Source organism: Pan troglodytes, chromosome 1, assembly GCF_028858775.2.
Source record: "Pan troglodytes isolate AG18354 chromosome 1, NHGRI_mPanTro3-v2.0_pri, whole genome shotgun sequence".
NCBI lineage: Eukaryota > Metazoa > Chordata > Mammalia > Primates > Hominidae > Pan > Pan troglodytes.
This window is the reverse complement of record NC_072398.2, coordinates 226,136,047-226,160,804: the sequence shown is the minus strand read 5'-3', so window position 1 is coordinate 226,160,804 and position 24,758 is coordinate 226,136,047. Positions and strand designations below refer to the sequence as shown.

At 56.2% G+C, this 24,758-nt stretch overlaps 1 protein-coding gene across 24 annotated transcripts in view; it reads right to left on the bottom strand.

Moving 5' to 3' along the window:
• Positions 1-10,845: 10,845 nt before the first annotated feature.
• The window catches only part of NPHP4 (nephrocystin 4), a 134,868-nt gene continuing 120,955 nt past the window's right edge, over positions 10,846-24,758 (bottom strand). For 9 of the 24 annotated variants that reach the window (XM_016952985.4, XM_063787081.1, XM_063787088.1 and 6 more), the window contains 10 exons: positions 22,961-23,187; positions 22,560-22,746; positions 21,341-21,424; positions 15,979-16,135; positions 15,269-15,354; positions 14,612-14,697; positions 13,137-13,308; positions 12,373-12,552; positions 11,925-12,068; positions 10,846-11,440 (listed from right to left, as the gene is read on the bottom strand). In XM_016952985.4, the coding sequence (XP_016808474.2) occupies positions 11,300-11,440; positions 11,925-12,068; positions 12,373-12,552; positions 13,137-13,308; positions 14,612-14,697; positions 15,269-15,354; positions 15,979-16,135; positions 21,341-21,424; positions 22,560-22,746; positions 22,961-23,187 (1,464 nt within the window). In that variant the 3' untranslated portion in view covers positions 10,846-11,299. Of the gene's footprint in view, positions 11,441-11,659; positions 12,069-12,372; positions 12,553-13,136; positions 13,309-14,611; positions 14,698-15,005; positions 15,075-15,268; positions 15,355-15,978; positions 16,136-21,340; positions 21,425-22,559; positions 22,747-22,960; positions 23,188-24,758 lie in introns of those variants that run through there. The other 15 variants (XM_063787063.1, XM_063787078.1, XM_063787076.1 and 12 more) reach the window with 7 other exon arrangements.

The following is a 24,758-nucleotide window of genomic DNA, read 5'->3' as shown; positions in this document are numbered from 1 at the left end:
TTTATAAGTTACCAGTCTCCGGTAGTTCTTAATAGCAATGTGAGAACAAATGAATACAAGTACCTACTTAATAAACAGGTTGACCCATTTATTGCCACTAGAGATTAAAATATTAAATCACAAACAGAGCAAAGCCTGGTGTATTGTAAATCTTTAATAAATGTGAACTCTTATTATTTGTTTAGACGCTAGTATTGTTGAGATGCAGTGGTGACAAAGATCAAGTCCTCTTGAATCTGATATTCTAACGGGGAAGACAGATAGTAAGCAGGTAAGTGAATCAATGTAAATTGAGTTTAGAGCAATGGAAGGTAGCGTGAGCCACCTGAGGCTGGGGCAGCAGTAGCTCTTGCTGTGTCATTAACTACCCCAAACCCCAGCGGCTCACAACACTGAGACATTCATTTAGCTCATGGCTCTGTGGGTTGGCATCTGGGCTGGGCTCAGCAGGGCAGTTCTTTTGGCCCAAGACAGGATGTGGCAATGGTGGCTGGACCCCTCACGCATGTGTAATCTGCAGGGGCGCTGATACAGGCTGAGGGGATGGCCAGGTCACCTGGGACTCCAACCACATGGTCTCTCATCCCCTGGTAGGTTCTTGTGGGCTTATCCCCATGGTGCCCTCAGGGTCCTGAGAGCTCAAGAGCAGAGCAGCAGGCAGAGTTGGCCGAGCCCAGGCAGGGCACCATGCCACCCCCGCCGCATCCTAGTCATCCTAGCCCCAGGGGTAACACAGACCCCACCATGATGGGAGACGCCATAGTACACCACGCCCACATTCAGGACTTATCCCAGGAAATGTCTCCCCTAGCCAGGTGCCCGGCAGCCCTCTCTAGGAGGCACCACCACAGAAGGAAGAGCCGGCCATGCGGGCGATTCCAGGCAGAGTGCAGAGAAGGCCCTCGCTCTGGCTAGGAGTGGCCTGCATGGGCTGGTGGGGGAGGCTGGTGGCAGCCAAGGCCGACAGGAGGGGATTCGTGGACTGTCAGGCAGCAGAGGACTCCAGGCAGGGGGGCAGCTGAATTGGCAACATTCAATTCTTCCAGGAATATTCTTGGAGAGCCTCTGGCAGGGAACAAAGACAAACTCCATGTGTGGCAGGCGGACAGACATGAAGGAGCTGAGAGGTGCTGTGGAGAACGGGAGTCCCAGGGAGGGTGATGTGGGGAGTGGGATGCAGGGGAGGCCTCTCAGATGAATGGGCAATCAAAGCTCCTTCCCCACTGAGGCCGGGGAGTGAGCCACGTGGCTACCTAGGAGAAGAGCATTCCAGGCAGAGGGAAAGGCATGTGAATGCCCCGAGGTGCAGCCTGCTGGACACATTTGACAAGCAAGGAAATGCGTGGCCAGAGCCACAGACCAGGGGAGGAGTCAGCAGAGGGGAGGTGGGAGCAGTGGCTGGGGCTTGGGGCCATCCCATGGACTCCAGCTGAACGATGTGGGAGCCACTGGAGGTCCTGCCTGGACTGGTGTGTTCACAGGGTGCTGTGTCTGCCATGGGGTGGGGGGATGGCAGGAGACAGTCAGGAGCCATGGCAAAACCTCCAAAGACAGCAGCAGGTGCAGACCACCAGGAGGCTGATCACCAAGGTGCATTTTTGCTGAGCATGGTGTGCAAATCTCCAGCAGGATCAAGAATGACCCAGATGAGCCCACATGGCCAGCTCTCCAGCCTGTCCAGCAACCGGGAGCATCTTCCTGAAACTGCACTTGCTTAGGCTGCACAAGGGCCCAGCTCTGAGCAGAGATGTCTCCTCTCGAAATCTCACCCTTTTGCAGGCCCTAAACCTTGAGAGTCTGGGGAAAGCTACGGATCCTCCCTCCATGAAAATTCCTCTGCACACAGAATTCTGCACATCATTTCACGGGTTTCAGAGACTCCTGACTGAAAGGGGAAAGGATGGGAGATACCCCTGTATTAGTCCATTTTCACACTACTGATAAAGACATACCCAAGACTGGGCAATTTACAAAAGGAAGAGATTTAATGGATTTACAGTTCCATGTGGCTGGGGAGGACTCACAAGTAGAATGGAAGGCAAGGAGGAGCAAGTCACGTCTTACATGGATGGCAGCAGGCAAAGAGAGAAAGCTTGTGCAGGGAAACTCCCATTTTTAAACCATAAGATCTCGTGAGACTCATTCCTTATCACGAGAACAGTGCAGGAAAGACCCACCCCCATAATTTAATCACCTCCCACCAGGTTCCTCCCACGACACGCAGGAATTGTGGGAGTTACAATTCAAGATGAGATTTGGGTGGGGACACAGCCAGACCATATCACCCCCTTTCCCCACAGAGGAGAGCACAGGGGAGTCTGGTGCTTCCTCAGGGCCCATGTGCACAGGGCCCCGCATCACCCAGCTCCTGACATGGCCAGCAGCATCCGGCCAGTGTGAAGGCGATGGCTGTGTGGCGAGGCTGGGATCTCCAAGCCTGTAAGTGTCCACAGGCTGTCTTTGTTCTGCCTGCATCTCACTCCATGACAGCAGTGGCCCCTCAGGGGCAGGGATAGTAAAGGAACCAATGACAGACATGGCATCTGCTCTTCTTCTGGGGGTGGAGGCAGAGAGGTGAGTCCATGAGGAGACCTCAGCCACCCTGTAGCACACACCACCCCTTCCAAGCTCACTTCAGACCTCGGTGGGTGTGGTCTGCCCAGCATTCCCCCATTCCCCCAACCCCCTTCTTCCCTAACAGCCCCCAGGGAGCAGCCTCCCCCAGGCTCTCTAACCACTCCAACCAACCCTCCTGCTCCGGGGCTGGAAAGCCAGAGCCACAGGTTCAGGGCTGGACATATAACTTAGCCAGAGAGAGGCACAGAGAGTAAAGCCTGGGCCCTTCACTCCAGAAAAACATAACTAGGAGTTTGAAGCTGGCACTGTCCTTGCACTGAGGGGAGAGCCTGTCTGAGAGCAGAGCTGACACCGAAAAGGCAGAGCAAAACCATGGAGGGGCATGGGCTCCTGGCAACAGAATCTGAGCAAGTGGATCCAGCCATGCCTGAAGACGGAGTTTCCCCAGAAGGTATGAGAAACCATCACAGCTGCCTTCTGGCTTATGCTGGTTTGAGCTGGGTGTCTGTCCCTTGCAAACAAAAGGCCCCTAATAGCATTGGTCCAGTGAAAGTCCAACAAATCCAGTGTGAAAACAGAGGACCAGTTCATGTGAGCTCCCAGCAAGCAGAATTAAGGTGGACATTTTAAATGATGAATCATTTAGGGGACCACTGTGGGGGGTCAGCAATGTGAACAGAAGCCTGACAGCTACCCTCGAAAATCCCAAACTTCATAGCACACTGCACAAGGCTGACCCCTCCCCTGTCCCGAACTCCCCACAGACACGGGCCAGGACTCGCTGCACGGGGAGCTGCCCACGCGGCACCCTGACCCTGGCACTTGCTCTTGTTCCAGAGGCAGAGGGAGAGCACTGAGAGAGGACGCCACCCACCCCGGAGCCCAGAGGATCGGGGCACCTCCATGCAGGGCCCAGCCACATGGAGCCTCCCGCAGGCTGATGGCCCAACAGAGGGAGGACAGGGTCCCCCCAGGAAGGAAGGCTGGCTTGGCTGGAGAAGAGAATGCTAATTAAAGATCCCCCATTCTCAGTTCCCTGCAGAGACAGGACCCTACGGGCAGAGGGAAAAGGCCTGCTGAGGCAAGACCGGGTCACTTCTGTCCACATCCCATCGGTCACACCCGCAAGCCGCAAGTGGACACCCCTCCCATAGCGACACTGCCATTTAGATGGCGTTGGGCAGGAGGGGCAGCAGATGACCAGGGACAGTCCTGCAGCGCACCACAGGGGACCTGCTGCACCCAGCTCTTACCTGGTCAGCTCAATGCACCTTCATGGAGGAGACCAAGGCACAGAGAGGCTTCAGAAGCAGGAAACAGCCCAGCCCTGCGCCCTGAGCAGGGCGTGAGTGGTTAGAGAGGGTGGGATGGAGCCAGGAGAGGATGGGCCTGCAGGCCCCAGAGAGGATCCTTGCCTGCGTCCTACCCTCTGAAAGGTTTACGCAAAAGAGGCGACAGGATCAGGTCTGTGTTTCCTGACAGTCGCAGCAGCTGCCATGAGCACTGGATGAGAGGGTGGCGTGAGGGCAAGTGAAGCCCGGGGTGGCCCAGGAGGGTAGTGTGGACAGCACTGACCCTGGTACCAGGGCCCCACATGCCTTGGAGACCACACTCCTTCTCTCAAGCCCCTACAAGCTGTCTCAGAACCTGGGTCCGTGTGAGTCACACACACAGGGGCTGTTGCTTCTTTCCCTTAAATGTGGGTACAGCCCCCACCTAGAGGTTCTGCCTCCAGGAGAAACTCACACTGGCGCGTGGCTATTTCAAGGTTGAATTCTTGTGATAAAGTTTACCTTGAGAACCTGGAGTCCCTACTCAACTCAGGACGGCTGACCAGCCAGGATGACGCGGCTCCTTCGTGGCCAAGGACGGCCACCCAAGGGGCTTCTCTACACGCACCAAGGGCCACCCTGTCGATGGGGTCACTCCTTAGACTTACACCAGACCTTCTCTCCCCAGCACTAGGGACCTTCATTAGCTAATTATGTGACTATTTAGGACCTCCAGGGAGCTGCAGGTCCCACGACTCCTATGTTCGCTTCCTGAGGCTGCCGTAAACAACTGCTGCAAAGTTGGTGACTCACAGCAGCAGGAAGTTATTCTCCCACAGCCCTGGGAGCCAGAAGGCTGAGATCAAGGTGAGGGCAGGGCAGGTTCCCTCTGGAGGGTCGGAGGGAGAATCTGTCCCAGGTGTCTCCAGCTTCGGTGGCTCTGGTAATCCCTGGTTTGTGGCTCTCTCTAGCCTCTGCCTCTGTCACCACGGAACCATCTCTACGTGTCCCTTTCTGTCCCATACGGACACTCTCCCTGGGCTTAGGGTCACCCCAATCAACATGACTTCATCTCAAGCCCTTGTTTCATCTGCAAAGACCCTCTTCCCAAACAGCCGGATTCTGAGGTTCTGAGTGTATGTGAGTTTTGCAGGGACAGTATTCAACCCCTGAAGTTGGGGTGACTGTTCCTCAGTCATCCATTCTCCCACCAGCAAGGGGTTTCCCAGGCCCCCCTCGGAGAGGTGAGGGGCAGTGTTGAAACCCAGAGGCCTGGCCCGAGGTGGATCTGCCCGACCTGCAGAGAAGCTCCCGGGCGCTGCACAGCCTCCTGTGGACCCGCTCAGGCGTGGTTTTGGCTTGGGGTCAGGAGAGCCAGTGGGGCCCACGTGGCATCACCAGCGGAGTGCGGCAGGTGGAGCGCCAGCGTCCTCCAGGCAGGAAGGGTCTACATTCTTCATTTCCCATCTGTAGGGTGGCATCCTGCACAGGGCCAGAGAGACCCACTGTGCTTGGGCCGTGCGAGACAGCGACCCACCTGAATACCTCCCATGGGCACGCCACTGGCTGCTCCTGAGCCCTCTGTCTCTTTCTCTGTCAAGGCCTCAGCGCACCTCCCGGTAAGTGCTACCCGAGGTTGCTGGGGTGAGAGCGGCAGCGCCTCCGTCCACAGGAGAAAAAGCGGTCATCAGGGAAGCAATAATGGCTGTTTCCCCACCCTCTTAGAACCTGAGGCAACAATTTTAAAAAGTGTCTTATTTCTAAATACAGACAAACATAGCATTAAATCATTATCAGACATGAGAAATGCAAAGCAGCTCATCTGGCTTGCATTTGATTCCATTTAGTGAAAAGTAGCTTTCAACAGGGGCAGGAGGAGGGAGGAGCAGGCGGGAGAAATGAAATCACAGCTGAGAAATGCCCGTGATGGGAATGATAACGGCCCCTTTGAAAGGCATGCGGCTTTGCACGGACAGAGCAGCAGCTCAGCATGGTGCCCTCATCGGGGGGGTCCCAGGTACCCCTGTCCCCATAGGCAAGAGCTGCAGGGCCCAGCTTCCACGTGGGCATCCCGGCTCTGCCCAGCCGGACCTGCGACTGGCAAGAGGGGAGTGGGGAGTGAGTGAACACGCCAGCCCACGCCTCAGGTTTCGGCACAGGACATTGTGGGCTCATAAAGGAAGAGACAAGGCCGGTGTTTTGCAACCCAGAGCATGCAGCAGGCTTGACCTGGGGTTTGTGGCCAGCAGAAGAGACCCCTCCCCGAGATGCCTCTTCTCGTGGAAGGCCAGGGTACACCCAGGAACACACCCAGCTGGAGGCCAGCAGCAGAAGGCATGGGGTCCTGACCGGCTGGCCGAAGCCCTCAGGCCACCCCACCCTGGGCGGAAGGAGCCCTTTGGGGTGGGCAGCTGTGGAGGGGTCCCAGGCCTCAACCCAGCCCCACAGAGCCAGCAAGAGGCACACGCGCCACAAGCACTGAGAGTGGGGTCTGCGGGATGGGGGTGAGGCAGCCACGGCATCGCCGCCCCCCGACGAGGACTGGGCTCCATGCTGACGGAGGGCCGGGATCAGGGCCGGAGAACTCACGGGACATGGCACCTGTCCACTCCAGCCCACCAGCTCCGCCCCTGGCCCACTCGACCCCCTGCCCTGGCACAGCCCTGCAGGCCCCTCGCCAGCCTCCCCTGCCCCGCTGCCCCTTTGCAGGGCCCCTGCCACTCCATTCTCTCTCAGCTGCCTCCTATGCAGAGAGGCCCGATCTCCAAACTAAAGTCCCTCTTCACACCGTCCCCCTGCTCCCCTCAGACCCTCAGCGCCGCCCGACAGACCGTGACGGGTCCCCATGTGATCATCTGGGCCCCCAAGAAAGCCAGGTACTGGGCGGGCAGCATCCATCTCCCCCGGCCAGGGGGGCCCTCTGTCTACACTCGGGTTGAATGAGGGCGTGAAGAGCACGTGGCAAATAGAGCTTCGCTGGCTGATGGCATCTCTCTTGCCAAAGGCCAGGCCGCTTTCTCCTCGTGGGCTTGAGGGATGCCCCTGTGTCCTCCAGCCCACAGGCTAGCCTGGTCCCGTCCAGGAGGGCACACGCTGCCTGCTCCTCGAGCCTGGGCGGCACCTCCTGCATCTGATGCTGTGGTTCCCTCCTGTGCCGTGGGGGTGACAACGCAGACGTGAGACCCCGGTAGGCTGGGGTGGTGGCCATGTTACCAAAGCACCTCGAACAGGTGGGAGCCCTGGAGGCTTGGCCAGCTCTCTGCTGTCGCCTTGTGGGGCATCGGAGCAGCTGAAGGGCCTTAGTCCTTGCTTTACAGACCAGACACAGGCAGGGAGCGCCGCGGGCCCCTCTGCTGTGCAAGGACCGAATGGACTCGGGGGATCCACCTCTCCAGGAAAAGCAGCTGCTTCCTGGTCTTCCAGGGGGAAAACCCACGTGACGAAGAGCAGGCCCCTCAGAGCAGGCAGCATCTCTCCGCAGGGGCCGGGGAGGCAGCCAGCTCTTGGGCGCATCTGGAAATGGAGGGGGCGGAGATGAAAGCGTCCCACACCCCTCCCCAAGGCATCTGATGAGGCCTCCAGAACCCCCGCACCATTAGGAGGCACCCAGGGCTGCATGAGTGCCTTCTCAGAGCTCTGCCCGTCCAGCAGGATGTTCCTGTCTAGGGTTCGCCAGCACCTCAGGTGCGGGAGCTGGGGCAAAGTCCAGGAGGCATCCTCAGCTTGGCCACAGTGGAGGAGATGAAGGCAGCCTGGGAAAGCAGAGGCGACGGCACCCTCCCTGACAGACTGAAAATCCCAAACTCCTCCTGCAGCTTCGCAGCAGACACGCAGGAGCTGAGGGATGTGGCCCGCGCCGAAAATGGCAGACAACAAGGTGTTGCTACCTTTAGGGAGGGGCCTCCTTTATCCCACGCATGCCCACATCTGTGGGGTGTGGAGACCTTTTAGGAACACAGAAGGACCCGTTTCCTTATCCACGATCTCGAGAAGTCACCATGGTCACCTACGGCATCGACTGTCCCCACAGAGGTCTCCCTTCACTCCCACCCTACTGTCTGCCCACAGATGTGGCCGTGGGACCAATGGCTCTAAGCATATCCCTGCCTGAGGCACGTGGGGTCCCGCAATCAGAGCGCTGGGGCGGCTTCTGTAGCATGATGGGGTGCCCGGCCCAGGCCCTCGCACTGACCTGCAGCCCAATAGCCCAGAGGCCTGGGAAAGGGACCCAGCCCCAGACCCTCCTGCCTCGCCCACCTAATTCTCCAGCACCGGAGTCCTCCCTGGCTCATCTCAGGCTTGGGCCTCATGTCTGAGCAATTGAGACCCTGCCTCCCCTGCAGTACAATGCATCTGACCGAGACTTTCTGCAAGGGAAGGATAAAATGGTCCCGGTCACCCTCCCCAGCAAGACTGTAGGAACAAATGGGACATAATAGCTTCATAATCACATCCATCAACATTACTTTAAAGGCACCTATTAGGAGAAAGTCTGAGCCTCCTGCCCGCACGACTCAGCACCCATCACAGTGGCTCATTCCCCAGACCCTTAATGAGAATGCAGTGGCGCTGCGGAAGCGGCAGGCTAACGGGGCAGGCCTTGCCCTCGCGTGGTACGACGGAGAACAGCAGGAGCAGGGCGAGAGCCAGACGGAGTGGACAGGGATGGGTGGGCTGCCCAGGTGGTGCCTGCAGTGACAAGACCCAGCAAATCACAGCTGCACCTTCTCCACACAGAGCTGCCAGGGAAGTGACCAGGCACCTGGGTTACTCGGAGGCTCTGGCCAGGTGACGCTGTGACCAGAGGCCTGGACATCCGACTCGAAGAGACGGCTCCGTATCATGACTGCACACGTTTGAGCCAGCATAGGGTGTGGACAAGCTGGGATTCCCGGCTGTTCAGCGTTTGCCCTGAGGCAGGCGTGCAAATTCAGAGGCCGCCTTCAAGAAAAAGCAACATGGAGAATCCCAACCCAGATGACAACAGGGACAAGCCAGAGAGATATCATTACTCCGCACAGGTACATGTTGAAAAGACACAGAAACACCTTAAGTGACTCCTTCCCCCCTGGAGTCCAGCCTCCACCTCACTCCTTCAGTCTTTCCAAGCCAGCTCTGGCGTGGACAGAGGCCAACCTAGGCAACCACAGGAAACGAACACAAGGATGCAAGCAGAGAAACGGGTCCAGCTTCCGGACAGTAACTTTTCAGAAGGAGCTATGTGCCTCACCCCAGCTTCCAGCTGACTGGAATGGAGCAGTGATGGCAGCGGCTGCAGCAGCCATCTCAGGATACAAGGTGGAAGCAACGTGGTAAGAACAGCACAATGGTAAGACAGAAAAAGATGGGAGCACAGTGATGGTGGAGCTCCACGCCAGCCCTACACCAGCTACCTGGATTTTTAAATGTGAGAGAAATTAATGGCCATCTTGTTTAAGACAGTGTTATTTTGGATTTTCAATCACTCACAGCTAAACAAAATATAGCCTCTTCTGTCCATTCTCCCATCTTCTCCCTCCCAACTACTGCAGCAGCCTCTCATTTGCCTACATCTGGGCCCACTCCAATTAATTCTCCACATTACTGCCCCCATCTTACCCAAATACACCCACCCTTGCATAAAACCTTTCAAAGGCTTCCTGACGCTTTTTGATACAGATAAAAGTCCTCCTCATGGCCTGAAAGGACCTTGTTTTGCATCAGGGATGGCTTCTCAGCCTGGTGGCCTTCCTTAGGGCTCTGGACACACCATGCCGCTGGCCCCGGGCCTCAGCTCCCATGGCCCTCTGCCCAGGTCTCCCCTCCCCTATTCACCCACTCAGATTGACTCGTGGGAAGCCCCCGCCAACCTCCATCCTCCTGTGGTAGGCTGCACCTCTTCCTTCCCACTCCGGGCTGGCAACAGCTGAGTGTCCCAGGTACCATGGGCCTTCCCTATGTTTCTGAGCCTCTGAGAGGGTGGAGACCACAGCAGGCATGTGGTACCAGATGAAGGAGTGAGGGAGTAAACCAACGACCGCCATGGCCTCCAATGGATGTCTCCAGCAGCCCCTAGAAGGCAGACACTCTAAAGCAGGGAGACTGCAGCTTTACAAACACTGAAGGGACACATCCACAGGAGGTTTTCTAGCCCATGGATGGATCTCCTTTGCTGCTCTGGTTTCCGCTTCTGCATGGACGTCCTGCAAGTACAGGCCAGGCACTGTCTTGCAGTCTGTAGGCCCACCCAGCCTGCAGGGCCCACGAGGACTCTCCACCCCACAGGGCAGGGCTGGATGGAACCTGCACGTGGCTTCCTGGACTCCCCGGAGCCTCTTCCATGAGGACTGAAGGACTGGACATCTTACAATTGTTCCCTTGCCTAGGACTCAGCCTTGGGGCCTGTGAGAAAATCCAGCTCCCTCAAAAGAAAACTGTGTCGGCCAGTCCTGTCCGGCTGGAGAGTCCGTGGGAAGGGAGGGCAGACTGTCTCGTGAGAAGCAGCACCAGGATACAAACACACTGCCCGAGGAGGCATCTCCACTCTCTCTCTGCCCCTGGCACAGACGCAGGAAAAAGCCACAGCTCTGACCTTCAGGGTCCAACTACAGTGCCAGTGAAATTTCTCTCTGAAGGATGGGGACTGCGTCAGGATCAGAGCATGCAGACGCAGCAGAGACCACCCACCGAGACTGATCTCCGCAAACGAGGACCGCACCTCACTGCAAGGACCAATGGGGCCACGTGCTCTCTGCAACCACCGCTGGGTGCAGCCCACCCTCCGCTCAGGGGCACAGGACCCTCCGCCCCTCGCACTTCTACCCGACTGCTGCCGTCTCAGAGCCGGGGTCTCAGCCCCCACCCAGGGCAGGCTTGAGCGGCCTCTCCACGAGGACACATGGCATGGGCTGCCTGACTGGCCCCCACCATGTCTCCTCAAGGAGAAACCGGGCTTGTGCTGTAGACAGGAAGCCTCTGACACTGCACCAGCAGACACTCAAGAAAACTGCCAAGGGAAGACGTGTAAAAGTTTAGTATTTTGTTCAACAATTTAAAAAACAGATATAATACCAGCATAAAATACTGCATAGCAAATAATAGATTATGTTTGTACAAAATCCAGTAAGAAAAACATAATTTTCTCATTTAGGATGATTCATAAAATACATTTTGAGCAACAGCGATAACAAGGGTCCCACATGCGTAGATGGCAGCACCAGAGCCAGACCCACCGCCACGGAGTTCGCGCTCACGGAACCCAGGCCTGCTGGGTGTCAGCAGCAGCTAAGCTGGACGCAGGTACTACAAAATGACCAGCGCTCGGTCTCTGCTTCCTCAGCCAAGTGCACAGGTCAGCCAGGTGGGCACTGAAGTGAGAGGCTGCAGAGAGGCGGGGAGGACGGCCTGCAGGGCAGGAGGGGCACAGACAGGCCCCAGCCGGGTGCCGCAGGAAGGACGTCACCCTCAAGCCCTCACTGGTAGATGACCTTCACGCAAAATGCCTCTTCGTTTTTGTCCTCATGGTCATTGATGTAGATCAGGATCTCCTCCTCACCCACTCTCTGACTAGGCGCAAACTGCAAGCCGATGGTGTAGGTCTCTCCACCCCCGACCTGGAAATAAGCATCCAAATCCCAGCATCCACCCCCGGGCTGTCCCACGCTCTCACCAGCAACCTCTCTGCATGGTCGTGTTTATTTCCAAGGGGAGCTGACAAGGCAAGGGAGCCCTGCGGGTGCATCCAAGGCCTGCCTTTGACTTCAGCGCCCGGTACAAGGATGGGAACCGGTGCTCAGCCAGTGTGACGCATTACTTGGACTCGGAGGCACACTTATTTCCGAGACTGAGCTGTCTAACATTACCATGAAAAGCCCTGGGCACATCACCCTTTCCCACACTCAGGAGAAACTTTGCTAAATCTCCAGCTACTAAAGAGACAACGGGCCCACCCAACTATGGGATGGTACCTGTCACCGCCCTGGGGCTTTTGGAAGACTGCTGGTGATTTGAGGAACTCGCTCCTAAATGCAGGCTAACTGCCCTCCATTCAGGGCCCCGGGTCTTCCCCTGGGAGTCCCAGGCACAGCCGCACCACACCTGGAAGGAGTCCTCCCTGAACCGCAGCAGCTCCGGGTGGTTGCTGTGCAGGTGGAACGTCCTCCGGGAGGGGTAGGGGTTGGTGTAGGTGATCCTCTTGTTGACACCCTTCCCTTCGCCCGCAGCCAACGTGATCTCAAAGGCCTGTGGAGGGAGGGGACAGGGAGACGCTGCGGCCACTCACGGGAACAGCCACTGGCCCTTCCTCCAAGTATTCCCTGAGTCTCCTGTGCACTGTGCACGGGGACCCCCACAGAGATAAGACAGACGCTCTCTGGAGCTTCCATCTGGGAGACACACAGCACAGGAGCAAACACTCGTGCACCCAGCCCTGCTGGGTCAGAACACTGTATCCAGTGGCCCGAGTCACAGGGCCGAGGTGGGGGTCCTGCAGTGCCCTGGTATTGAGCCCCCATCCCCTCAGCCTGTGCCTGCCACACATACAGACCTTGGAGATGAGCGGCTGGCGGCAGGAGAGGCACACGAGCCAGGAGGCCACCAGCTGGTGGCAATCCACGTCCACCAGGTTGAGATGGACAAAGCGGCTGCCGGCCCTAAGGGGCCTCACGCCAACATGCAGGTCCTGCACCCCACGAGGCGGCAGCACGAAGACACCTTTGGGGTCTGTCTTCAAGAGCAAGAGAGGCGGGTCAGAGCACAGCCTCTCAGGGTGTGCAAGCAAGGGGCTCCCGGGCGCCTGCAGCCCAATCAGCCAGGGGAGCCCAAGGTCATGGTTGGTTCCGGGGCGGCCAAATCTGAGGCCACAACCAACCCTGACATGACTGTGGCCGCGGCTCGGGTGCGCACCAGGCGAGTCCCTCCTCTCACACGGCGACTATTCCCTAAGCGCTGCCTCCGCAGACAGAACTGAAGCCATCTTGGGCTTAAAACCCCGGCCAGCTGGTGGCACCAGGGGCCGCCCTCCCACCCCGTCTAACTGTGGCTTCACTAACACCAGAGCTCCTGTCACTGTTTACCTTGCCAGGAATTCTGAACACCGGCCTTTGGGGTTGGTGTGTACGTCACTCACCCCACAATGGCACATCTAACGAAAGGCAACTGCCGAGAGGCCTCTGATAACAGCGTCTGCGCGCTGGAGGCGCTGGAAAAGCTGCTGTCAGGGCCACCCACTGTGCTCCAGCTGAATGCCCACTGCCCGTCTCCAGGCTGGGGTTGGGGAGAGGCTCAGAACAGCCCCCAGAGAGGCCGTACCTTCAGCTCCTGGGGATGAGAGGTGAAAGCTCTCACTTTCCTCACTGTCTGTGTCCCCCGAAGGACAAGGGACAGGCGGGTCAGCTGGCCTGCGACGCAGGAGACATCCACGCGCTGCAGGGAGTGGAGGTAGACCTGCCATGTCTGTGTGGGTGTCGCCAGCCAGCGATCCCTGCAGTGGGATGGGAGCCATCTGCACTTGTCCCGGAGGACTCAGCACCAGCCCGCGAGAGGCCAACAAGGGCTGCCAGGAGCGTGGGCAGACAGGAGGCTGCGCAGGGAAAGCCCCGGAGGACCAGGCCCCAGGAGGCAGAGCTGGGGCCGCGCAGGGAAAGCCCCGGAGGACCAGGCCCCAGGAGGCAGAGCTGGGGCCGCGCAGGGAAAGCCCCGGAGGACCAGGCCCCAGGAGGCAGAGCTGGGGCCGCGCAGGGAAAGCCCCGGAGGACCAGGCCGCAGGAGGCAGAGCTGGGGCCGCGCAGGGAAAGCCCCGAAGGACCAGGCCGCAGGAGGCAGAGCTGGGGCCGCGCAGGGAAAGCCCCGAAGGACCAGGCCCCAGGAGGCAGAGCTAGGGCCTGGTGGCTCCACCCCTGGCTGCCCATCTCCCACCCACAGCAGAGGCTCTCAGGGCGCAGCAGGGCTGCTTAGGAACCACATGTCAAACAAATGACAAGGCACGCTTTGGCCAAACACACATCCTGGACAAGTGTCCACCCCCAATAGGGGTTCTGAGGCAAAGCCAAGGGCAGCGCCACGCAGGAGACAGGGTGGGGCTGGAGGTCATGCCGGCCTGAGCACGGAAGCCCCTGTTAGCATTTTAGGGCCAAGAGCCTGCTGCTTCATAGTCAAATGGGGCTGGGTGAGGCATCTTCATGGGCTCACGAGGAAGCCACTCTGAGACGTGGTCACGTGGCCCCTCACTCTGTGGTGGGCACTGAGTGCAGGTTAGCCCCTGCCCCATCCTCAGAAGCACTGCAGGAAATCTCCGAGCTCACACCAGTTTGAAAGGATTCTCACAGGGCTTGGGCATCCGACTTAGGAGGGGAGGGGAAAGGGGCCGGGTCATTTAGCCTGGAGGAGAGAGGGACGGGCATTTCCACCACAGTCCTGCCTCTCCGCAGGAGGGACCACAGCTTCATTCATGCTGTTCAGCCTAGGGACTCAGCAAGAAAAAGGTAATGAGGGGCTTCTGGGTGGCCCTTGCCACTATCTGGGGACAGAGGCTGACTGGTGTCTCTCCTTGGTGGCACGAGCTGCATCCCAAGTCCCTCAGGCTGCACGTGCCCCTCCAGGGTGCCTTCCCTAGACCCCTGCGGGCCCTGAACTCGCAGCAGAATCCCGCCTCACAAAGTGAAGGCCCGACAGCTCCCCCAAGTTTAGGAAGGGGCCAAGCCCACTTTCAATCCACCAGCAGCCCCAGGCCTGCCTCCTCCTCTCCTCCGCCACCGCCTCCAGGTCCCCAAAGCCTGTGCACTTACGAGTAAATGATGACAAAGAAGTCTTTGATCTCCGGGCTTGGACCACTGGCCACCTTCAGAAATATGTCCCGTGGCTCCCCGGGGCCCTGCCAACCAGATGTGCAGCACATCAGGGCACACAGTGCTCTGCCGACCCCAGCCTGGCCCCTAAATCTGTGACTAATACACGCAGCGAGTGACGGCCAGTCCCTCCCAGAACACATCTGTTCATGTTCTATACCAATCGGAATTCACTATTCTGTTCACTGCCAAAGAGAAGATCATTAGCTTCCTGATTTTACATGGATCTCAATAATTAGATTCTACAGGAGATTTTATCCGGTTTCCTAACTGGTCATAACACAATTATTGCCTTATCCTTTACATAATGGTAATTAACAAGTGCCTTAATTACCATCCACTTTATTCACTTTGCTTCGTGCCTTTTTCAAATTTAAATTCAGATGATCAAGGAGCTGATCTGCTAGTAGAAAAAATAAAAACACACTCATAAAGCTCTCATAAGGATGTCAAAATAGCCCTTTAGTACCTTGGGAAAGAAACCACTTAGCAGAAAACCTAAAATGAAGAGGATCCCAGGATACCCGTGGGGAAGCCGACAGGGGCGCAGACTCACTGGGAAGGATCTGCCTGAGCTGGGGCCACAACACAACCTACCACATTCTGGGTCTCACAGATGACGTTCGGGTCGCTGCAGCGAACGTGGACTGGGGGGTCCTCACCAAGCATTCCCACCGGAGCACCTGGAGCAGGGGAAATGTCAAAAAGAGTCTTCTCCACAGCCCCGGCCTGTGTGGAGAAGGCCCCACACATTACACACTATAGGACAGGACAGGCTCGTCACAGGTGCTCAGCAAGACACCTGCTGGGGAAACGGACGCCGCCACCTTTCCCAGGACAGCATCCAAGCACTGTGTTCCCTGCATGGACACCGCCCATCCAGCCCACTGCGGCTCGGCTGCAGCCATCTCCACAGGGAATAATCGAGGGGGCCACAAAAAAGAAAGCACAGCTCCCTGGAGCAGGGAAGCCTGCACTCTGCTGTAAGGGGCACCTACCAGAAACACGCGGGCCATCAGGTGAGGAGGTAGGTGTTCCTCCAGGCACACCTGGACCTGGGCTGCGGGAGCTGGGATTTTTTAGAAGGGCAGACTCAGCCGGCAAATGCGCACCTAGTCATCTCAGAGGTGGCAAGAGGGACACCATTTCAAACCATAAAGGCAGGAGAGAGAATTCCCCAGGCCCCACGTGCTGCTCTGACAGCACCAGGGCATGAAGCCATGAGGCCATCTGTCACCCTCAAGAGGTATCTACTTCCAACAGGTGAACCTGCAACATGTGGGCTGCAGGGTCAGTGCAGGACCTGCCTGGAAATGTGTGCCAGGGCGGCAGGCGGATGGCCTTCTTCAGGAAGGAGAGCTCCGGGTGATAGAAGCGGAAGACCTGGTCCACCACGTGGGGCTGCAGCTCCACAGTCAGGCAGAGCACGGCGATGGGCTTGCCACCACTCGCTCGGAACAAGACCTGTGAGGAGGCCATGCTGAGTGTTGGGATGGGCACGAGGCTTTTGAGCAGCTTCTTGTCCCTCCTTAGACAGCACACGTATCTCCACTGTTGCCAAGACCCCCTCACCCTCCACTGCCATGAGTGGGGAAGGTCGGGCATCGTCAAAGGCAGGGACTGAGTCTGCAGCAGCAGGTCTCCACCCGGAGGGGACCGCTAAGCAAGGTCTGGGCCGGCACCCACACAGGGCACCCAAGCAGCCACACTGCCGTTATTCCTCGTGAGTACGGTACACTTCTTAAATGCCAGTGGAGAAGGTCTGCAGTCCCAAGTCAAAACTACTCCTGCCATGATCCCACCTCCCGATACCCTGTGTGCATGTGCGCAAGTCAGGCCAGGAGGTCCTGGAGTGGGTGGTGGCAGGGCCAAGTTCGCGGTCAAGCACGTCAGCACAAGCTCTTTGATTCCAGATGGCAAAAAGAGGCTGTGCCTAAACCAAAGGGGTTAGAAATAGAAACTTTCCTGGTTTCAAAAGAGCTACTCATTAAAAACCATATTGTCTGAAGAGGTATTAATTGGGACAACTGATAAAAAGGCTATATTTGTTTCAAGATACACACAACCACAGAGACATGCATACTCACACACACGCACCCACACACACGCATGCACTCACATGCACCCACACATGCACCCATGCACCCACACACATACACACACGCACACCCACATGCATGCACGCACACATGCACACACATGCAAACATGCACCCATGCATGCACACACGCATCCACCCACAAATGCATACATGCATGTACACATATACATGCACACATGCCCCACACACACACATGCACACCCACATGCATGCACTCACGCATGTACACACATGCATGCACCCACATGCACACACGCACACAATGCACACATACATGCACACACATCCACCCACACATGCACACACGCACCCACACACATGCACACACATACATGCACACATGCCCCCACACGCACACATGCACGCCCACATGCATGCACCCACACATGTACACACATGCATGCACCCACATGCACACACGCACACAATGCACACATATCCACCCACACATGCACACACACGCACCCACATGCACACACGCACACAATGCACACATACATGCACACATATCCACCCACATGCATACACATCCACCCACATGCACACACGCACCCACATGCACACACATGCATGCACACCCACATGCATGCATCCATACATGTACACACAGATGCACAAATACAAACACATGGATGCACATACACACACCACCCACACATGCGCGCACACACACACATGCATGCACACACACATGCACACACTTCACACCTGCGCACACTGAGAAGGAGAGAGTGGGGCAGGGCAAGAATGGAAACAAGATCCTTCCAAATATATCTTGCTTTATAGTTTGATTTTTGACTTACTTGTTTTTAATTTTGAAAACTAAAATAAATAGAAGTGTCAATGTATTAAAAATAAACAAATCTAAGCTTCTATCAAGTTGGTGCTGTAATTACCCAGAGAAGAATTCTTTAAGTAAATGTAAATCACAGGACACAAAGGACCTAAGGACAAATGCACCTTCAGAAATCTTGCACTGACAGATAGTGTCTAGCCCTGGTTGGTACTGATGTTTTGAAATATACACATACACAAAGATGGCCAGTGGTATTGTAGCCAAAGGGATTTGGCCAGTGTGGTCAGCAGATTGGTTATATACAGAGGAAATTAGGCAAATAAGTAAGCCAAATGCGAGCTAGGTTTCTCATGAGCAGAAATGAGAATTACAAACATGGAAAAAAACAGGAAGAAACCCGTGATGTTAAATTGGTGTTGGAAGAACTGCTGCAAATTCATGGTCTTCAGCACACTAGAAACAGTAGTCTGTGCACATACACGCACATATCTACACATCATATATGCATGATATGCACATATGTGTATGTACGTATCTGCACCCACAGGCATACACCTCTTAGGTCTCTGCTGAGAGGGACTTAGCAGGAGTGACATCCCAGTAGTACTGAGTACATCTAACGCTCAAATCTTGGTTTCTAAATATCATTCTCCAACCAAAGGAACCCGAGCTAAATAGTTGACACTCCTGAAATGCAAGCTGAGCCTGGGGCGTCTTGCTGTGCTGGGCAGTAAGGAAGGACTCAAAGGAGGACGGGGTGAATCAACAGGACGCAGGAGCTGGCCTGAAGAGGCTGCCCTGGTTAGTCAGGGCACGAATATGAGCAACAAAATAAATAATGATAGTAACAAAATGAATAAAATAGAAATTCATTGTTCATAAGGCTATAAAAAGTAAATAGGTGAATGGGGTGAAGGCACAGCTCTACCTTACTTAAAATACCAGTAATCAACAGAGAAGGAATGATGGAATTGGAAAATCCGCGGCAGGCAAGCATCCCACTACCAACCAACTCAGGCCAGGTCATCAGTGCACACTGACACCTAGTGCGTCAAAGTCTGATGAGGAATAGGGTATTTGAACGGCCTCAGTATCTCCCAACAAGATACTTACTCATGACTTTCTAATTACTAGACATTTCCTGATATTACAGGAAAAAAGCATGGCAGATGTCATCTTAACTGAATGAAAACAGTAACATCGCCAGTAACAGGACAAAGCAACACGGCGTCCCTCACAGTATGATGTTCGTAGAGGACACGGCAAATGTCTGTGGAGGTCCTGCCCCAACTGCATAACCTGGGTCTAACTGAAACGAACACCAGACCAGCCCCACTGGGCACGCCCTGCAGGATAACCGCCTGTGCACTTCACAACAGCCGCAGCCACACCGGAAGGACTCCATGGGCAGCGGGCTGGTGGGGGCCACTGGACTGCCCATCTATCAAGTGCTGGGACATTTGTGAATGGGGCCTGTGATGACAGAAGAGGAGCGTCAGTTCCCTAATTTTCATGGCTCTCCTTTGACCACAGAGGACAGTGGCCTTATTTTCAAGATAACCCAGCTCGAAGTGTCATGGAGTAAAGGGCATTACCTGATAATTTATTCTCAAATTGTTCAAGAAAAATGCACAAACAGAGAGTGGCGAGGCAAACATGGCAAAGGTTAGTGACTGGGAAGTCTGGGAAAACCCTATGTGGGGACTCTGCACTCTTCCTGTAACTCTTCCCTAAGTTCTAAATTATTTCAAAATAACTATTTGTTATTTTAAAAAGGCACAGGAGTTAACTTGAAAAGGATGGCGGTGGCCTGAGAGAGGGCAGTTCCAGCATCTAAGAGCGGTGCCTCCATGGGATGAGAAATACAAATATAACGCCTCGGTGTCCATCATGAGAGGCCGCAAACATGGACTGTCTCTGGAGGCTGCTAGGACGCAGCTCATTTATTTGAAAATTGATAAATAAAGGGAATGATTCTAACATTCATCCTCACTTTCAAGTACAAAGTATATTTTAGGGTAACCAAACTGCTGATCGGGAAAGTCCTTGTTTGTAGAAAGATCACAGGAAGAATGACAGGACTGCAATTTCACCATTTTCCACCCTGGATGGAACACGCAGTGGGCCAGGAGCCTCAGCTGGATGCGAGTGAGGGAGACACGGGTGATGGCATCAGGCCATCAGCACCTGAGCACGGTGACAGCCAGCATGGCCTCTGTGGGTGGCCTTCATGGACAACGTGGTCTGCCCACTGAGCAACTCCAGAGGCGGAGCACCCCAGGACAGCGGGTCCTGATCCAAACGCACCAGTGATAGAAAGGCCCGTGGTTACAGCCCCAGCAGACGATGCCGAGGTCTGCGTTGACTGGGGGCAGCGACGACAGCATGCAGTCATGATAAAAAGAAAAGTCCTTATCAGTCAGAGATACACACTGCAGTAATTATGGGTAAACTAACACAGTGTCTAGGATTTCCCTTCAAACTCCAAATTCATGTGAAGAGATCATATTTCTGACGTAAAGATTATTTTAAGGTGAAAACACCTGAAATCTTATCTGAACTTCCCTTATCTGACTAGTGCACAGCCTCCTGAAAATACAGCTGCCATTAACCCCCTATGTGAAAGTGTAAGTGAAAGCATCCTGCAAATTCCAGGAAGGTCACAGACTGGCCATGCTCACAGCATAAAGAGACAACAGAATGTCCCTGCCTTCCCACGGAGGCCCTGGCCCTCGCCCCCTTTGTGCTACATTGGCACAGAAACCTCGACCTCTGGGCATTTGGCAAGCTACTCACTTCCCAATGCTGCCACGGGCTCACAACGGTAAGGCCCGTCTTTGCTCCTGTCCCTCTGTCTATGGTCATCCACCTGCAGCCCTTGCCATTCAGACCTAAGCTAGCAGACGAAAACCTTCCTCCCAACGGTTTTGGCAACAGGACGTGATGGCTGGGACTTCCCACTCATGTAAGGAAAAAGCGTTAACCTAGAGCACTCAATAAAGATCAGATACATTCCTTAGATCAAGGCAAAGCTGTGGCTGCACACTTAAATAAAATAAAGCAAGTTTTCACTGGTGATGGGGCCCAGTGGACACAGAGGGCCAGGCTGCAACCACAGTGAGACCCGGGCCACAGGAACGCCACAGCCTCACAGGACTGCGCTGAACTCTGAATTCTGTCCTCCAGGCAATGTGTAAGAAAGACCAAAGCTTTTTAATTTTGTTTTTCACTTTCCAACTACTACAAAAGGCATGTTTCTACCGAATAAAAAACAACCTTCAGAAACTGCCATAAAGCAGCAGTGTCTCAAGCTCCTCCTGAGAATGTCTCAGCCAGCTGTTGCGAAGCAGGTGCCTTACCATACGGCCTTCGCTTAGCAAGGGATGTAACCAAGGACTACGTCTTATTTCCAGGAAGAACCACACCACACACTCACACACCAGGGAATGCTCTGCGTGAGGCTCAAGGAGTGGCCGCAGGCTGTGGCAGCCACCACGGGAACTGCGGCTTCACACCCGGAGAGCCCTGGGCTGTGAGAAGGCGGCCACCAAGGAGGCATTTCCGACCAGATACCATGCAGGCTGTGCCAGCACCCAGACGGAGCTGCCCTGCCCAGCGAGGACACGGAAAAGGCCATTCCCAGGCCCACGCCACCCCTGCCCTGACCTGGCCCCAGCCCTCCCCTCCAGGAGGGGAGAGAAGGACACAAGGGTCAGGCCCTGGGAATACCCAGGAAGCCCCGAGATCAGTTTGTCCTCCATTGCCCCTTTACCTTGGCGTGTTTAGTGGGCACTGCGCTGGACTTCCAAGGTGACACAGCGTCCATGCCCTTCTCGTTGCTCAACGCAGGAGAGGCCTGCAGGAACCGAACAGCACAAGCAGGTCAGGAAGCAACACCATTAGGCGACCAGCACCTGTGCTTAGAGACACCACTGCCACCCAGCTGGGAGCCACCAGCCTCCTCTCACACTGACTCTCCAGGCAGCAACCATCACCAACCGGCCTCACTGTGCCAGAGAAGGCTGAGGCTGCCAGGAACAAAGGGAACAGCAGATCCCAGGTGGAAACCCGGCTCTGCCTGAAGCCAAAGGCCTGAGGTCCCACCTGCAGTCCTCACAGCCCATCCCAAGAGCCAGCATGGCATCCTGTGAGTGAGCCTCTAGGGACATCTCAAGTCCACCTTAAGCGATGACCACCACCCTAGAGAGCTGACCCCAAAAGGTCAAAAGCTGAAACACACACTCCACACCCCATGCCAGCCTCACGCACCCGGGCATGACACACCCCCTGCAGGCACACCTCACACACCACCCCCTGCACACAAGTGCACACCTGCACACACACCTCACATACTCCCTGCACACACACAACTGCACGCCTGCACACACCTCACACACTCCCTGCACATCTCACAGACCCCTACACACACAACTCCTGCACGCGTGCCTCACACACACCCTGCATACATGCCTCCTGCACACACACCTCACATATCCCCCCTGCACACACACCTCACATACACCCTGCACACATACCTCTTGCACATATACCCGCTGCACGCACGCTCCCTGCACACATGCTCCCTGCACGCATGCTCCCCACACACATGCCTGCAAAGCTGCATCTTGCATAGAGCAGACAGTGCTGCAGTCGGAAGGGACCAAACAACATTAACTGGAAAGAAGATGCTAGAAAATGTCAATCCATTAGATTCACTGGGCTTTAAGAAGCCCTTCCAACCAACTTAGTAAAGAAAACTAGGAGGAGATGGTCCAGCTCGACACCCATCAGGCTGGAAAAGAGAAGGGGCTGGTTGCCACTTGCAGTGTACATGCCAGGGCTCTTGTTGAGCACCAAGGGGAGTGGGCGGCAGCCCCAAGGCTAGTCTGTCTGCACAGGTAAGGGAGGGACACTGGTGGAGACTGGAAGCATTCTCAATTTCCCACCGTCGTCGGCCAAATGCAACTTCCCTGTGTGCCTGACACCCGCACCTGCACCATGGCCAGCTGCCCTGCAGAGAAGCTCTGGAACTTGAAGGGGACGTGGGCGGTCTCGTGGGGGCGCAGGTAGAGCTGGGGGGCCAGGCTGCCACGCAGGTGGAACATGTCCTCCTCCACCGGTGTGTGCAGGCCAGCAGCACCCTTGAAGTCCCTCCACTCCTGACTGTCCACGATGACGCTGGGGGAGGCAGTGTCCAGGCGTCAGGGCAGTTCTTCCCAGGAAGACCCACAGGAGGCTGCGGTCCCACCCACCGAGAGCGGTGCTCAGAGGAGTGGGAGAGAAGTCAAATCGCCCTGGCTCTCGGGCAGAATTCGAGCCAGCTCAGCAGGGGTGCCGGCTGCACCCGACACAGATCTGGGCTGGGGCAGGACGGGCACCACTGAGACCTCACCTGAGCTCGGGGTTGTCGATCTCCACAGTCACCGTGTGCTGTGTGTTGTGGGGGTTCTTAAGCACAAACTCAAAGAACTCGGCGACCCCCAGCGTGGCGTGGAGCGTGTGCTCCGTGGTGATGGCCAGGCTCAGCAGGCTGGCGATGCTCTCGGCCTTCGTGCGTTCCCGGTAGGCGGCGATGACCTGTAGGTCCCGCAAGTGCTGTGTGCGGACGCTCTGCTGCGCCTGCAGACAAGAGGACATGGGTGGACAGGGTCCCAGGCACACTCTCCTCCACAAGGGGCTATTGCTGGCTGCCCACCACCCGCGATCTCAGAAGAGGACATTTCTCCACAAGCATCGCCACCACCACCCCCTTCCTTGACCATGTGGTCTGGGTGGAACTGGCCGGCCCCACCCAGGCATGGATCTCAGGCAGTGCTAGACAGAGATCTGCTGGCTGTGTCCCTGACACGGAGGTCCACATAGCACCCCTGCCTATTCCTGAGAGACTCTTCACAGACACGAGTCTGGCCCCCCGCACGGTGGAGAATTAGAAGTTTCAAACAAGAGAAAAGAATGGCCTCAAAACTATGGTGACAGGCCTCACCAGCCAGGTCCCCAACACAACTTTGGGAGCCCTGCCTGGGCCCAGCGTCCACAGGAGAGGACATGCCCCCGGCCTGCTGAGTCTCGGTCACACCGGGTCAGAGTCCAGGCAAGCAGCACGCTGCCTCAGCAAGGCTCAGCCACCCCCTTGCTCTGATGCCGCAGGGACTCAAGGGGCTTGGCCAGCACACATGGGTTCTACAGGTTGGAGACTGGCCTGTTTTTCTTGTGGGCCTTACAAGAAAAAGTGAGGCCCACTAGAGGCTGCCTTGCAAGATCTCAGGCCTGGAAGGGGCCACCCCCATGCCGGGGAGTCAGCCAGCCTGCAGCTACTCCAAGAAGCCGCTGCGGCCGGGCGCTGGGAACCTTCTGTCTAACACAGAGGAGGCTGAGGAGTCAGAGAGATGGGCTGACTTCAGTGCTTTCAGGATTTAACTCAAAAGGTGAGGACAAAATTTGATTTCTGGCTTAAATGACTTTGGACATTCACTTTCCAACATCCAAGGCTCTGGCTGTTCCTTTGCAGGGGGATTGGAGCTGGCCTTTCACACTTGGGGCCTCCATCAGAATTTCATCCTCAGAGCTTTTCAGGAGTGGAACCTCTGACAGGCTGTGCTGGACGATGGGACCAGACATGAGTTAGGATGAGAAACAGGGCTAGGGCTGAGAGTGGCTCCTCAATTCCAAGCTTATGCTGACAGAGCTAAGGTTATCCAGGCTAGGGGCCTCCAGAGGCCACAGCTTCAAGCCCTGCCAGCTGGGAGGGAGGGAGGAAGGGAGGGAGGAGGTGGGGTGGGTGTCCTGAGGCCTGGGAGGAGGCCCCAGTCATGCCCTGGCCCTGCCCTGGCCTCCCTCTAGTCCCTCCCTCCTCCCTGACCACTGAGCCCACCAGTCCTGTGGGGTCAGGCCAGGCCTCCTCACCCCGTGTCTTCTCACCATGCCTCTTCCTCGCCCCATCAGACTGAACTGAGCCTAGGCAGGGACCGAGGCGTCTGCATCCACCTTTGAGCACCAACGCCTTGCTGGCAGGGAGGCTGAGTGGCAGCCCTGCTGAGTTTACTGTCAGGAAAAGGGCCACCTCTGTTCAGACCCCGGCCTACCTACATGCAAGGGGGAATCTCAGGAGATCTTTCTCAAGGCCCCTGTGGTTCCCGACTTCTATGAACCCAGGAGGTACAACCATTCTCACCTCCCATTTCTCAGTAGCA